At 48.6% G+C, this 16094-nt stretch overlaps 1 protein-coding gene across 1 annotated transcript; it reads left to right on the top strand.

The window, feature by feature from the left end:
• Window positions 1–547: 547 nt before the first annotated feature.
• Sun5 (Sad1 and UNC84 domain containing 5) lies at window positions 548–15374 on the top strand. Its single transcript, XM_059261676.1, has 13 exons — window positions 548–752; window positions 2389–2447; window positions 2602–2676; window positions 3500–3566; window positions 4248–4309; window positions 4861–4910; window positions 6030–6064; window positions 6611–6719; window positions 10645–10723; window positions 11530–11645; window positions 13126–13293; window positions 13744–13830; window positions 15205–15374. The coding sequence occupies exons 1-13, from the start codon at window positions 679–681 to the stop codon at window positions 15346–15348; spliced, it is 1125 nt and encodes a 374-aa protein (XP_059117659.1). The 5' UTR covers window positions 548–678; the 3' UTR covers window positions 15349–15374.
• Window positions 15375–16094: the final 720 nt, after the last annotated feature.

Below are 16094 nucleotides of genomic sequence, written 5' to 3'. Positions count from 1 at the left end.
TATACCAGACCAATGACTCTTTTCAATGAACACTTGTAAGTAAAGATATAAAGACTAAAGGGTATACTGTACTGTGTGAGTCACTGGGCCACACTGCAGCTTCCACAACAAGATTTTTTTTTCTTAAAATTTATTTTATTTTAGGGGGGAGAATGTAAGGGCAGAGGGCAGATACGAAGGGACAGGGAGATGAATGGGATCGAGATGCATGAAGTGAAAGACACAAAGAATAAATGAAGAGAAAGTTTAAAAAAAGAAAAGAAAATTAATTCACATGCAGCCTGAGAAGGCAGTAAGCCCAGGAAGCATGAGGCAGCAAAGAGTCTTAGGAGCAAGGAGAGTGGCTTGATTATGGGCACCTCCATTCTTGCCTCTGCCCAGCCTTTGCCCTGGCATGGCCCTCCCTGGATAACAACTTCAACCTTCACATCTTCAAAATGGAAGGTCAGTCACAATGGCATCCTCTGAGGGGAGGTTCTGGAGACAGGCTACAGACTTGGGATCCTCCATTCAAGAATTCTATGAGGTCACAGAGCTGACAGTTCCACTCGACCCAGTAAATTCCCTGTCACCTTCCAGGGGATACTCAGAAGTGGTGGTGGCAGTGGTGGCCACTTCCTCTTCCTTGACTCCCATAGATCTCCATCCTCATCCTCCATCCTTAAAAAAAGGAAACCAATGCCCCGGGCGAGGAACACTGGGGACTCATGTGCCCTACCTGAAGATGCGAGCCACAGCGCCAGGCACAGGAGGTGAGGCCAGCAGCTCCTGCCTTTTCCCAGCCTGTTAGAGTTCCTTAGGGATAAACAGGCCTTGTCGACTGTCCTTACAGAAGCAGACGCTGAGGACAGAGAGCTCAAAGCTCAAAGTAGCTTTCCCAAGGTCTCCTGGCAAACGCAGAGAGCACAAAGCACTCCATCTCAACACATATTTACTGAGTACCTGCTATGAGCTAGGAGTGCTGTATTGCGAGCCCACTGCCCTAATGCACCTCGGGCTAGTGTTGGGGACAAGGAAGCAAATATCTCCACCCTCTTTGTAAAGAGTCGTCCAGTTGGAGGTGACAGGAATTCCAATTTGAAATGATGCCCACTTCCAAGAGGGCATACAAAGCAAACCATGAGGGAAGAAAGAAACTCTTAAAAACTTCAGCATTTTAGCTCATCTTTTTGTATAATTATCTCCTCCCTCGTTTTTAAGTGGGCACACAGTAATAGTGTGTTTATTGGGTGCAATGTGGTAATTTGGTACACATGGCAAATGTGTGGTGGTGAGGTCAGGGTAATGAGTAGGTCCTTGTGCTAGGAAACTTTAAAGTCCTGTCTTTTGGTTATTTTGAGATACACTGGTCACCCCACCATGCCACATAGGCCTCAGGAATGTATGTTTCTTATATTTGGGGAGGGCCAATAATATGTTCACACAACCAGCCACTGTGTGGGACTGTATTCTGTCACTCTAACAAAGCACCAGCAATCGCTGAAAAGGTTTCCCTCGTGGTCTGGAAGTTCTAGTCCATAGTCAAGGGCCCTGTAGTTTCTGTGATGACACATGACGAGAGTGTAGGAAGAAGGACATTCACTTCAGAAGCCAGGAAGCAATAAGAGAAAAGGGAAGAGATTAGGAACTCACAATCCTTTTCCAGGATATGTACTCAAAGACCTAAGAACCTCCTACTAGGACCCACCCCTTAAAGGCTCACAGCACCTCCAAAAACCACCACTCTGGAAACCAGTTCCTTAGCCTATCTGGAGACATTTAGTATCCAAAATACAACAGCTAGATGTGTGATTTCTTAGTAGATACACACAAATATAGAGAGCATCAAATTTAAAAATGACTAAGGATTTCTATCTTACAAAATAAAGATGTTTCTATCTCCCTAACCAAGAGGAGCCAAGGTGAGGGTAGTGTCGGAGTGGGTGGACTTGAGAGTTCTCTGATGCCTCCCAAATTCTAGGCTCCCACTGTGCTGTTGCTCTTTCTTTTAGCATCTCGTGTGGCTGGTCACCAGGCTAGCTCGGATCCAGTATGTGGAGAAGCATGACTGTCTAGGGAGAGAGGAGAGTGGACATGGCCTCCTATGGGCCTCACTTCAGCAAAGAAAAGCTTTTATCAGTCCCCCACCCCCAGAGCCACCCACCCCTCTTCCCCAACACTCCTTGAGCTAGCAGCCACAAAGGGCAAGAGAAGACTGTGACGGGCTTTATCCAGTTAGGACCATCCCACGATGGCCACAGTACCCACACACCTTGTCTCAAAAGAGACCCAGGTTTGAGGTCAGCCAGACCTCATCTGTCCCTGATTCACAGCTTCTTAGTCTGAAACGTGGTGGCACCATGGACCTCGTAGGATGTAAAATGTGGTTGTGAACCTTGTCATCCTCAGGGGCGTCCAAAGAGGCCACACCACCAGCAGACCGACAGAGGCACCCACAGCAAATATGAGTGAGCAAGAGCGGAGTCTCGGGGCTTCACTGGCACCTGACGTAAAGTTGGGGGTAGAGCAGCCAAGAGGCGCACACCAAGCCCTGGACCCCCAGGTCTCTGCAAGCCCGTGCCTTAAGGCTGGTAGGGACCTTGTGCTCTATGTTCTCTGCAGATGACGCTCTGCTGTTACCTCTCCGCATCAACACCCCAGGCCTCAGCCTAACCCAGTTCATACTGGGATATATGTGTATGTATATACATATATGGAAGAACTAGTTGGAGTAGTAGGGCTAGGGGAAGGGGAGCAGCTTCAGACCAGGCTTTTCTAGAATTCAGGCTACCCTGGGTGGCAGTGTATACAAGGAACTAGAGGATGCCCCACCCATTCCAGGCAGGAATAAAAGCAGAAATAAAAGGAAAGCTTGCTAGCATAGGAGAAACTGTCCCCAAGTCCTTCTCTACTTTGGCTCCATTAATCCACCCACCAATCCATCCAATATCCATCTACACACCCATGCATGTGTTCATTCTCTGTCTATCCACTCAACCACTGAGGCATTCATCACTTTCCCCTTATTTTCATTTGTTAATACGGACTGTCATCCCTCTGTCCATCCATCAGTCCTCTGGCTCTCCATGGCCCCATTTTACTCTCTACCAATCTTCCAAGCCAAGAACCCACCATCTTTTCCATTCTCTCTTCCCGCATGCATACACCCACCTTCTCACCTATCCTGATCCCCCACTTATTAACTTAAATCATGCTGCACTCCAGAGATGAACCCTAGAAGGACACGGCCCTCACCAGGCCCCCGGTGTCCAGGGATGGCATTAGCACACACCATTTTCTGTGCTGCTGAGTGTACCAGGCTCCACTAACTGCCATCTTCAAGCAAGGCTTGCCCATAGGCCTTGAACTTACAGCTGCTTACATAAGCTGAGACAGGGGCTATCCTGGGCTCAACCGTCAAATTAAGAGGGTCTCCCAGCTTCAAGGACAGTCAGTGAGTCCTCACAATGGGGCCAAGATGAGGGTACAACGCCTTGCTGCCATCTTGTCTCCTCTTCAGCCTGGCTCACCTGCCTGGCCTGCTTCCTGAGGACTCAGGCCCAGCAAGTTCTACTTAACACCTTCAGGTAAACAGGAGAGAGGGGAGAGTGGCGTGGGGACAGTGACAGCACCTTCATTAGTTTGCCTCTCCCCCTGCTAGTCAGACCAGATGAGCCCTCCTCAATCTGGCTTCTGTCACGTCTCCCATCTCAGACCTTCTGTGGCTCCCCATTGCTCAACTCCCCAGTGTGTACCCTGCCCGACTCTTCTTCTCCTAAATGCCCTTATTCTGCTCTCTGTGGAACCACAGGGCCTGCAAGGCTGGGGTCCTCACTCCCTGAATATCCCACCCAGGTTCCCATGTCAATCCTTTGCCAGGGTTCTTCCTGTCTAGAATAACACCCACTTCTCTCTCTGTGCTTGCTTGGTCTATATAAACCCCCTCTTCTGAGATGCCCACCTCATTTACTCATTTAAACTTGACATTTTAAATATTACCTAATGGCTCCTCTGGGCCCAGCCTTGCCCCACCTTCCACCACCACCATGGCCTTCCAGCCAGGTGGGAAAACAGTACCAGGCTAGGATCGCAGCGTGGGGTGACTCTGGAAGTCCCAGAAGGAGGGGGCATTAGAGCTGGTCCCTGAAGGACAAGTTCAATAAGGAAGGGAACAGGAGGGGATAATGGACAAATGGAAGAGTGGAATGAAGACAAGAGGAGCCTGCCAGACTGCAGCTGACCTTGACAGTGACCTTTCTGCTTCTCAGGTGCAAGTTGCTCTGCCAGAAACTCATGGAGAAGATGGGCCTTCTGGTCCTCTGTGCTTTGGGTGTGTCTCCAGGGCCCTGCCTGGGGGCAGGGGGCATCCCCATGCTTGGGTCAATTCTGGGAGAGGGAGCCCAGAGATGACCCCATCTTTCATGCTGCCAGTTACCCTACCTGTCTCATGAGTGCTGCCCTGCAGCTTAAGAGTAATGAACAGTTGTAGAAGTCGGGCAATGCTTTGACAACTTTTTAGAGTTAAGAACAACAGATACATTTTAAGAACTTTTAAGTAATACAGCCAAGCCAGCCTGGGGCTCATAAAATGCAGGAAAGACCATGCTGCCCTCTCTGAGTCCACTGGGCATCAAGACTGAGATATGAGGTGGAAGGAGGTGTGTCATTTAGCTTATATGGCACACATCTCACAGAGGACACCGTTTGAGCATGATGCAGCTATTACTCTATTCCCATCTTACAGAGAAGGACACTGAGTTCTGGAAAGATTAAGTAACTTCTCCTGAAGTTACACAACCCTAACTTTTATGCCTTAATTCCAGAATCCAAGCTTTCAGCCTTTTGAGTTAAGTGGGTCATTCTTGTTCTCGTGGCCCACAGGCTTCTGGATATTTTCCATGCACTTACCCTCAAAACTAGAAGTCTGGCAGGTGAGTGTGAGCCCCCTGCAGGTCCCATAGGTGACTGACCTATCTAAGTCATCAATATCCCTCTGTAGTCCCTCCTACTCTCACCAAATCTGGATGATGGTCCATTCTTGGCTCATCCCAGATCCAAATCGCTACCTTTGCCATCCCACCCACCTGAAACCCCTCTCCTGCATGTGACTCTCACAGACTACACACAGTCATCCCTCCACCATCAGGTGGCTTTCCTGTCGTTCAGCCCAACAGTGGCCCATCTCCCTTCTCTAGACTGCCCCCACTCCCCCTCAACCCCACTAAAATAAGGTGTAAAGAATCATTGCTCTTTCTACTCTCTCTACTTCGGTGAGTTGAGACCCCATCAGGTTTTGTTTTCTGGGGAAGAAGGAAGAGGAAACCAGTGGCCAGAGCTACTGATGGAGAAGTCACAGAGACCTATAAAGAGCAGGGGTCTGGGAGACCTTTATCTGTTCTTCCTCTCTTCCTGTGTAAGCTGTTGTATTCTTTAAGGTCTAGCTGAAAGATCACAACCTCCAGACACACCAAAGCAAAGGTCACATTTTTCTTTTTCCTCCATTTTCTGTAACCATAACCATCTCTCCAACTGACTTGGCAACCCCTTAAAGGAAGCAGGCAGGTTTGATTCATACAAGCAACAACCATTTCAGTGCTAAGCACAGGGGACTGCCATTATCGGTGTTGGGTAGCTGGTTACCAGATGGGAGTGTGAATAGAAGAAGAATGGATAGAAGCATGAATGAATAGATGGATGGATAATTATGGAGGGAAAAAGCTTCGAATTTGGATAGATGGTAAGTGAGTGGATAGGTGGGAGATTAAATATAAAGGTGGATGAGTGGATGACCGGTCGATGGTGGCACACACCTTTAATTCCAGCACTCAGGAGACAGGGGCAGGCAGATCTCTGTGAGTTCAAGTCCAGCCTGGTCTACAGCTAATTCCAAGACAGCCATTACAGCCTGTCTCAAAAAAAAAAAATCATTAACTATGAAGGTAGATGAATGGGTTGGTTAACGGCCATGAGAGAGCAGAGAGACGAAGCTCTTATCAGGGCCAGATTAGGTCACCTGACAGAGATCCCTGCTTTCTTCAATACTCCACCAGGATGACAGCATAAATAGCCCACTGCAGAGCCTGAGGTAAGAGCAAACTACTTATTAGTCCTATTTTCTTCTAAAAAGAACAGCTATAGTTGGAATCTAGGGTATATCCTTAGCTAAAAATATGGACCCAACTCAGACCAACCTGGACTTAAATCCTAGCTCCTGTAAATTCTATGTGACTGTGCTTATGCAAGTCATCTCTTTTTTTTTCTGGGCTTTTGACTCATTCATGAGATGAGGCATAGCTTTCATGTTGCTCCAGGTAAATAGGCATCAAAAAAAGATGTGAAACATCCTGAAGAGTTACTGGCTCATAATCGGTGCTCAGTAAATGGTAGCTGAAAATAAATAATAAGTCACTACCTGGTGACAGCATTCTTAAACAGAAAAAAATACTCATGAATTTGGGAGCATTGAGCTGGACTCAGAGGGGTGTAGGTAGGATGGACTCCTGGACCGAGAGGGGTGTAGGCGGGATGGACCCAGGAGAGTGGAAGGTTTTAAAGGTTGTTCTTTGAAGGCTTACTTGCAATAGCAACATCATAAAGCAATCAGTTCTTGTTTTACCTCCTTGTTGATAAGGATGTACCAGGAGAAGGTACGGCATCACACTGGGGAAATCCAGGACCTACGAGGTAGCATGAACCAGCTCATTGCCAAACTCCAAGAGATGGAAGCCATGTCTGATGAGGTGAGATGCTGCCATTGGCCCTTCAGCTCCCAATGTCTTTGTTGATGCCCTGTTTTTTATATACCAAGTTATTTCCTTCCTTTGTTTCATCCCTCATTTTGATAGAGTATATCTCCCCCCCAACACCCCTTGCTAATAACTTCATGCAAAAGAGTGAAGGAAGGGAGTTATATGGGGTTTTTTTTTAACCTGCATGTTTTAAAATATCCTTATCCTATCCTTACACCTAATTGATAGTTTTGCTAGGTATAGAAATTTAAAAAGGAAAGTTTCTCCTGAAAATTCTGAAGGAAGCCCATCATATTCTGGTTTTCCCGTTGCTATTGAAAATTGCACAATTCTGAACTTTAACCCTTTGGGTCTAATCTGGTGTTTGTTTTGGCTTTATTTTTATCCCTAGAAACTATAATGTTCTTTTTGTGTCCAGTATAACCTGTCTGGGGGTTTGCTATTATTGAATATATGCATTGGTGTTTTTCAATAACTTTTTAAAAGTCTTAGCTTCTATCTCTTTTTTTTTTTTTTGTGGTTTTTCGAGACAGGGTTTCTCTGTGTAGCTTTGCGCCTTTCCTGGAACTCGCTTTGGAGACCAGGCTGGCCTTGAACTCACAGAGATCCGCCTGGCTCTGCCTCCCGAGTGCTGGGATTAAAGGCGTGCGCCACCACCGCCCGGCTGCTTCTATCTCTTAAAATATTCCTTCTTAAAAAAAATATTCCTTCTAATCCATAAACTCTTTCCTCTGGTATTCTGATTATATCTACACTAGACCTAGCGAGTAGATTACAAGTGCTTCCTACCTGATTTATTTCTTGTTGTTCTTCATTCTTTTTCTCTATGACCTCAGTTTTGACAGTTTTGTCTCAACTTTCTTCAGACTCACTTGCAGTACTGTATTCTGTATATAAAATTAACCATTCATTTCACATATTTCATTATTTCATTTTAGAATTCATATTCAATGTATTTATATTTCACAAATTCAATTCTACCATCAGTTCACCATTTGTCTGTGTTTTCTATCTTTTCCTTTATTTAAGATATAAATCATGGCTGTTTTTAAATCTTTGTCAGCTAACTCCAATGTATGGGTGATCTATGGTATTCTCTTCCTATTTTTCTTTTTCTTTTTCTCACTTAATATCAGCTTTTGACCTTATCTATTAATGTCTAGTAATTTTTAGTGTTTTCTGGACATGATATAAAATAAATCTACTTACCTTACATAATTGCAACTATCACTGAGAAAATCCCCTTTGCTTCATAGGAAAGATGAAGTAAACATGCCACTTTTTTTCTTGGTGGGTTATTAAGCTGGTTTAGACAGACAGACACAAACTGAAATTTTTATAAGACTTCTTAGAGGTTTTTGGCTGATTTGAATTCCTGCTCATTCATCTTCAAAAGTTTGCCAAATGTCTTAATGGAAAAGCCTCACCATATGTTTGAGGGCTCTTAAGTCTTCTGTTTTGTCTTCTAGCCCCACATGAATATAAAATCCCTAACCCCGGTGGCACCTACCTTACTGGGGGCAAGTATTCCATCCTCCTGGCATCTCTGTCTTCCTAGGCTCTCCATTGCTGCTCAGCCTTCAATCTTATAGCTTCACACATCACGCTGGGAATTCTGATCCCTCCATACTTTACCTAGCCTCCAGGCCCTCCTTTAAAACCAGGGTGGAAACCTCTGTGATTCTGTGACTCTTGTGTTCTGTGCCTTTACAAAAGCAACATCGTACGGATGGTGCCAAGGTCTGCTGCAAGCTCAAGTAGAAGCCAGGCCTCTTTGGACAGGGCTGTTGTAGCCTCTGAATGCCTAAATAACTGGACACAGTGAGACCAGTCCTGGATAAACATTGCTCTACACAATCCTTTGTGAGCAGGGTACCCCAGAGGCACTTTCTTCTCCAGGATAAATCTTTAAAATGAATTTGGTCTTTCATACCCTTGTGCCTGCTGTGGTGGGGTCTGGACAGACTTGAGATACCCTTAAGACACCATTGCTATTGTCCGGATGAAAAGCACTCGGTTTCTTTTTAATGGAGCTAATCTTTCTAAGAACCAGGACCACCCACAACTTTAAATGTGTTCTTTTCCTAACCAAATCAAATATTTCTGCTCTCTGTTCTTTGCTCCCAACTCTTGCTGTGACCCTAGTTGAAAAGCAGCCAGCAACAGCTATGCCATTGATTAAATACTGTACTGTCCTAGAACTTCCCCCAAATAGATTGACAAGCCCATCACATTTAAACTCAGCCTTCCATAAAAGGGAAGGAAGTTCCATAAAGTGGAACATGGAAAAAAGGTAGACACATTCCTTACCAGAACGCCCCCTGGTCTGAATCCTGGTGGAGTCCTCAGTCCCATTTGAAACCTCATGAGCCTGACCTCAACTGCTCAGATGCCTGTCTTCAATATGAGTAAGCTCTGTAAGCCTTAGAGCATTCTAGGGCTTCTCTAGACCGTTTTGTTAAACTCTTCCAAATTGCTCCCACCAACCAATTTCAAAGGCTTAAGAACCGCCTGGTCAGGTTTAGCCATAGCAACAACCTCATTCTTCTAGTACCAATTCCCTGTGTTTATTTTGCTGTCATTGTGACTAAATACATAGTGTTGCAACTTAAAAGGAGTGATTATTATTTGTGGCTCAGGGTTTCAGAGGACTCGATCAATGCTTGCTTGGCCCAGTGTGCCTAGTCAGAACATCATGGTAGTTGGAGTGTATGGTGGAGGCTGTTTAATTTACCTCATGGCCAACAGGAAGCAGAGCAGAGTAACAGGAAGAGGCAAGAGCAAAACAGAATCCCCAAGGACACATCTGTGACTTACTTATTCCAGTTAGACACAACTCATATAGTTTCTAGAACCTCCAAAAACAGTGTCACACGTTATGAATCATGTGTTCAACACACAAGCCTATAGGGTATGCAAATATTCAAACCATAATCACCATTAATCAAAGCACCCACAGATGACCTTGTCACCTGGCTTCCTCACAACATGTGACTTTGAGAGAGACCCCAGAGATACAAGCAACATTGTAAGCCCTTAGGACTCAGTCACAAAACCTCTTTTCTGCCCTAGTACTGACTGATGGGAAGGGGACCTTGGACACAGACACAGACACACACACACACACACACACACACACACACACACACACACACAGCTCTTTGAGAAGATATCAGTATCAGATTGAAAAAATAGAGCTTGGAGCAGGAGACCTTATTGCAGCCATTGTTGGGAAACAGAACTGGCGTCCACTGGAGGTATCTAAGAAGAATAGCTAGCTGTGGCTGAGCACTGACTGTGTACAGTGCTTTCCAGCCTTCCTCTGCCAGGCCAGGGGAGTGCTCAAGGGCCCAGGACCTGAAGCTGCTATCTCTGTTTCTCACAGCTGTGTGAGCACCAAAGCTTTATGCCTGTGGGCTGCCATATTCTTACCTCGAAGATGGAGCGACAATTTCCCAAATCTCCAGGAAGGTCATAGGGGATGACAGAGAACATGATGGACTTCTCACAGCTCTCTAATCCCCAACAGCATTTCACAGCCATGGTGGCAGAGAGGATTTTTGTCCCATCTAACAGATTTAGGAAATCTAGACTCAGAGGCAACATATTGCCCAAGTCCCATAGCAGTAAGGGCTGTCTTCTTCTGGGGGCCCTGCCTTTGACTCCACTAAGTCTCTAGGACCTCCGTGTGACATCTTGTAACATGAACTTCAAAGCTCACACAGACCCAGAGGATAAGGGTGACTTTGTGTCTCGGGGCTTCCTCAAAGTATAGCAACTGGGTCATCCTACTCAGGGGCATCCACATCCTCTGAAGGTGGGAGAGGTGTCCTACAACCACCTGTCATTTGCCAAGGACACCGATGGGGCTCATAATCTGTAAGAACATACCAGCCTGTGTTTTCTGCCTTCTCAGCAAAAAATGGCCCAGAAAATAATGAAGATGATACAAGGTGATTACATTGAAAAGCCAGACTTTGCCTTGAAGTCCATAGGTAAGTGACCTGCCTCCCCCATTAACCCACCACAGACCTACCTCAGAAACCCTTCATGAGGCGTACATGCTTCTGCTCCTGTGAAGTCCAGCCTCAGAGCTGACCTCTGCTCCCACCTGGCCTTCTCTGACAGGGGTGGGCAACAGGAACCCATGACCCTCAACTCTACCCATGCCCCTCCATCACCCCTCACCCCTTACATTCCCCAAACCCGGGGCTTGGTGCACAGAGGAGGCCCTGTGGTAGAAAGACTGACTTTTGAAACAAACAAGTGGTCCCAATGGCAGCCGAAGAGTGACTTCAGGAGGAATAGAGCAGGTGTCTAGGGAGGAGGGGACCCCTTTCCTTGGGAGACATTTGGGTTGAGAGGATGAAGTGTAAATTGCCCATGGGATGAGGTTGCAAGAGAGAGCTCAGGGTGCTTGAGGGGACTGGGACCCAACCAGGCAACACCAACTGACCCAGGCACCTCAGACCTCAGGGAAATGTGGGATCAGACCCAAGAGCCCCTCTCCAGAACCACCCCAGGCTTCCTTCCACTTTTCAAGCCACACCCCCCTTGCACCCTGCACATACATGCAGCTGTCCCCAGCACACCAGCCTAGTATCTGGGAAATACCAATGCACTGGTTCCCTTGGCACACAGCCTGGGCAAGCCACTCTTATACTACTAACTACAATGTTCATCCCATTGCCTAGAGGGGCACACTGAGCTCCAGAGATGGCAGGGATTCAGCCCAAGCAGGAGCGCGCCCTCAGGTAGGAGTCCCCCTCCAGCAGAGGCTGAGACACCCCCCTCCATACAGGGGCCAGCATCGACTTCGAGCACACGTCAGCCACATATAACCACGACAAGGCTCGCTCCTACTGGAACTGGATCCGGCTGTGGAACTACGCGCAGCCCCCGGACGTGATCCTCGAGGCAGGGGGCCAGGGCAGGCGACAGAGGGAGGGCCAGGAGAGGGCTAGTAACCGGAGCTAGCAGCAAAGGTGGGGCAAAATTGAAGACAGCAGCAGGAAGGAGAGATGAGGCAAAGACCGGGGAGTGTGGGGGGTGGGGTGGGCAGTGGACAGGATGAACGCTGTGAGGGAGGGAAGACAAGAATGGAGAAAGACCAGGAGCCACAGGGAGGCCTCTGGCAGGAAAAGGACACAGTGACCGCCCCCCACCCAATCCTGACACTTTGGGGTCTAAGAACCCTCAAGCCACCTTGGAGGGTGGGCCTGAGATGCACTTCCTTTGCAAAGGAGGACACCAGGCCGAGAAAGCAGATCACTTGGGCACACGGTATGTGGCAGATCCTGCGTTCAAACACTCCCCCCTCTGAAAATGCTTACAGATGGGGAAACTGAAGCCCAGAGAAGGGAACAGGCTTGTCCAAGCCCCAGAGCAACTACAAACCACTGAGACTTCGTCAGCTTGGGGCAGTGCCACAGCCACAGGCCACCCATCTATGGACCCCACCTTCAAGGAACTCCCAGAGTCCATCTAGGACAGTGGCCTCTCGGGTGGGGAAGCCTCCTATTGGAGTGGACGGGGACAAGCAAGGTCCCCTGTGTAACAAGTTGGCAGCGAGGGCCTGGGACAGGGGAAAGGAATCACAGAACCTAGCAAGCACTGACCAGGGAGACAGGTGGTACAGCCCAGGCAATAGAGGGGCCAAGTCTGGCTGCAAAACACTGGCTTCAGTCAGGTCTAGGGCAAAGTCTCTGCTACCCGGGCTTCTGCACTTCCAAGCCTGGCCAGCCAACTCCAGCTTCCCATTCCACCAGCCCTACCTGACTCCCCTTGTTGGCATGCCTCTCCCAGCTAACTGCTACTCTCCCTTGTCCCAGCTCCTGCAGGAGTCCTTCCAAGATCCCCCCAACCCTTATCCTAGCACCACAGCTCCAGATGCAGGATGGTGCATACTGTGTCTTCAAGAAGCCCAGCACCTACTGGATGAGTAGCTTCCCCGTGTGCTGTGAGGCCATCCCTCTTTCCACCTCGGGCTTCTGTTTCTCGTTTGTGGGTCAGACAAATGGTGGTTAACAGCAAGCCCATTCCAGGGCCAAATTACCAAGTTACACTTAGAGCTCTGCACGATCCTCGGCCACTCACTTCCCTGCTCTGTACCTCAGTTTCCTCCTCTGTACATGGAGAGCACATTCAAGCCTAAGTCTCAGGGTGACATGTTGGGAGTGAGGGGTGAATGAATGAAGGAATGAATGGATGGACAGATGAACAGGAACTGAGAACAAGGCTGAGAGGCCCCTCTCAGGCCCTGCTCTCCCTGAACGGCTAGAGCTGAGCTCTGTGAACGGAGAGAATGGTCACCTTCAGGAGGTTAAGGAAATGTGGGAAGCAGGAAAAGAGGGACCCTATCCACCCAACACAGCCCCCTCACATCTACCTCTTCCAGCCCAATGTGACACCTGGCAACTGCTGGGCCTTCGCCGGTGACCGTGGCCAGGTGACCATCCGTTTGGCCCAGAAAGTCTACCTGTCCAACATCACACTGCAGCACATTCCCAAGACCATCTCACTGTCGGGTAGCCTGGACACCGCACCAAAGGACTTTGTCATCTATGTGAGCACACAATGACAGGGAGCCAGGCTGGGCTGACGGGTCCACCTTGGAAGGTGGTAGTCCAAACCTTAAGAGAACCCATCCACAGAGCTGAGGGAATGTGGCTTAGCTAGGTTGGGAATGGCCAGAGTGGGGCACATCTCAGCCTTCCAGGACCAACACAGGCAGCTGCCTACTTCAACCAAGGCTTTTCTGAGGCAAGAGAGACCACTGGGCTTCATCACGCTGAGGCAGCCCACAGAGTTATCAGTAGAATGGGATCCAGAGAAGGATTTAGAAGCAGCCTGACCCTTACTGATGGGCTTGGAAGACCTCAGCTTCCAACTCCCCATGCAGTGTTCCTTCCTGTCCCAGACACTGGCCACGTTGATGAGGAGCCCCTCCCCCATCTCAGGAGTTATGCAAGTCTTAGCCTGCTGCATTTCATACCTCCATTGTCTGGTTCCACAGGGCATGGAGAGCCCCCCCAGGGAGGAAGTGTTCCTGGGGGCATTCCAGTTTCAGCCAGAAAACACCATCCAGATGTTCCCACTCCAGGTACCTGGGGAGGCCACAAAGGCGCATCTGCTGAGGGTACCCCATGTGCAGCTCTCCCCAGTCCCCTACAGCCCTGAGAAGTGCATAATCACTCTAACCTACTTGACAGATGATGAAACCAAAGAGACACATGGAGCTGCTGCCTGAGGCCCAGAGTAGCACCTGGGGGAGCCCTCTGACCCTGGCTAGTCTTCCCAGTTTTCTGGTCCTTCCAGGAGCCCTCTTGCTGCATCTCCTTCCTGGATAGCAAATGTTGAACACCAAGTGCCCATCAGATAGGGCTCCTGGCTCCAAACGTAAGGCCTCTGTGCTAGGAGCCCCTAGTCAGAATCTGATCTGGCCGTAAGAGGGGAAACTGAGGCCTGGAGAGGAGGACATTGGGGACAGACAGAAGCAGGACTGGATGAGCTGGCAGCGTGACTGTCCAAGTTTGGGATCTGGCTAATGCTGGTCCAAATCTCTGTCTCGCCACAAGATCTGGGCTCCAGGGTTCAGGATCCCTTCTGTACTTCTCTGGGAGGCTAAAAGAGGCACTGAGTTTTGGTTTGGGTTTTATAGCAGAATGAAGGGGTGAACCTAGGATCTCACACTTCCTAGGCAAGTGCTCTGCCACTCAACCATATCCCCAAACCTCTTTTTTTTTCTTTTTTCTTTTTTTTTTCTTTTTTTTTTTTTTTTTTTTTTTTGAGACAGGGTTTCTCTGTGTAGCTTTGTGCCTTTCCTGGAACTCACTTGGTAGTCCAGGCTGGCCTCAAACTCACAGAGATCCGCCTGGCTCTGCCTCCCGAGTGCTGGGATTAAAGGCGTGTGCCACCACCGCCCGGCCCAAACCTCTTTTTTGAGACAGAATCTCACTATGGGGCTCAGGCTGGCCTCACTAGTAGCTGGAATTATAGGCCTGAACCACCAGTCCCGCTCTGCCTTTTCCATACTAGGCAGGGGGCTTAATAATCACCATCTCCGCCCACTGTGGGCACAAGGAATGGAGGAGCAAAGTTTACAGAGAAGCCACGACATGCCAGGGGCTAATGAGCTAAGAGTTCCTTTTATGTCCATAGTAATCCTGGGGAACATCTATTAGCACTCCCGTCTTACAGAGGGCAAACTGAGGCCCAGAGAGGCACAATGGCTTACTGAGGGCCCCACAGCATCACACTGCCAAGGTTCCATGGCTGAGGCATCTTCCCTACAGCACTGTGTCTGTGTTTCTGGCCCCAGCACCTTCTGTCCTAGCCCCCACGTGCTAAGCCTGTCCCCCTCTCTAGGACTCCATTCCCACACCTGTGAAATGGGAAAGTTCCCTTCCCCCAAGGCCCCTCTGCCAGGTGGAGCAGAGGCCTGTGGGGGAGCTGCTACTGTCTGGCTCTGTTCCAGAACCAGCCACCCAGGGGCTTTGCTGCAGTCAAAGTGAAGATCTCCAGCAACTGGGGGAACTCTCGTTTCACCTGCCTATACCGTGTGCGTGTGCACGGCTCCGTTACCCCTCCCAGAGACTCCCACCTAGAACCCCTGTCTTAGAGATTAAAGTATATTCTTCAGTCCCAGCCAAGTCTGAGCGTCTTTGGTTCATGATGTAGTGAGGTAGACTGCCTTGGGGACACTATAGGTCATTGCCTGCCAGGCACCTGGGTATCTTCATAACAGTCCCAACTGTTCCCTTTCCACATAGGAGGACAGTGACAGCTCAGAGTAATCAGGTGACTTACGGGAATTCACAGTCAGCAAATGGTAGTCCCTGGAACAAACCCCAAGCAATCTAGCTCCTGCACAGAAGACATCTCTCTACATTCAAATAGACCTCTGTCTCCCCCTATGGGTTACCTTCAGCAAGATCCCACCCTTCTCGGGCCTCAGTCTCCACACCTGTACAATAGGGACAGGACTGAAGGCTATTAGAGCATATGTAGCAGATGAGAAGTTCCAACTCTGCCCACCCTGTGATGTTTCAATATCTTTTAACTATTTGCTGTGTGATGTTGGGTAAAATACATACCCACTCTGAACTTCATTTTCTTCCAGGTAGATACACCTGGTCCTCAAATTCCCATCTTTTACCTGTGTATCCTTGCCATGGCTGTTTAATCTGCTCCTGTGCTGGCATTTACCTGAGAGCATACAAAAGTACTAGAAACAGCCCACCATTGCTGTCGACTGTAGCTCGGGCCACACAAGTCCTAGCCCATATCATAGCACACAGCGGATGCTGGATGGCCACTGGCGTTACCATCAACTTCCGGCTGTAGGCAAGTAATAAGAGAAGCAGT

This window comes from Peromyscus eremicus, chromosome 4 (genome assembly GCF_949786415.1).
Source record: "Peromyscus eremicus chromosome 4, PerEre_H2_v1, whole genome shotgun sequence".
Taxonomy (NCBI): Eukaryota; Metazoa; Chordata; class Mammalia; order Rodentia; family Cricetidae; genus Peromyscus; species Peromyscus eremicus.
The sequence above is the reverse complement of the archived record's forward strand: the minus strand, read 5'-3'. Positions and strand labels throughout refer to the sequence as shown.

Coding starts and splice junctions, on each gene's coding strand:
- Sun5 (XM_059261676.1), top strand. CDS start 679: ATGCCCCGGGCGAGGAACACTGGGGACTCATGTGCCCTACCTGAAGAT. Junction 2,448..2,601: donor GGCACCCACAGCAAATATGA/GTGAGCAAGAGC, acceptor TGTTCTCTGCAG/ATGACGCTCTGCTGTTACCT. Junction 6,065..6,610: donor AGCCCACTGCAGAGCCTGAG/GTAAGAGCAAAC, acceptor CTTGTTGATAAG/GATGTACCAGGAGAAGGTAC.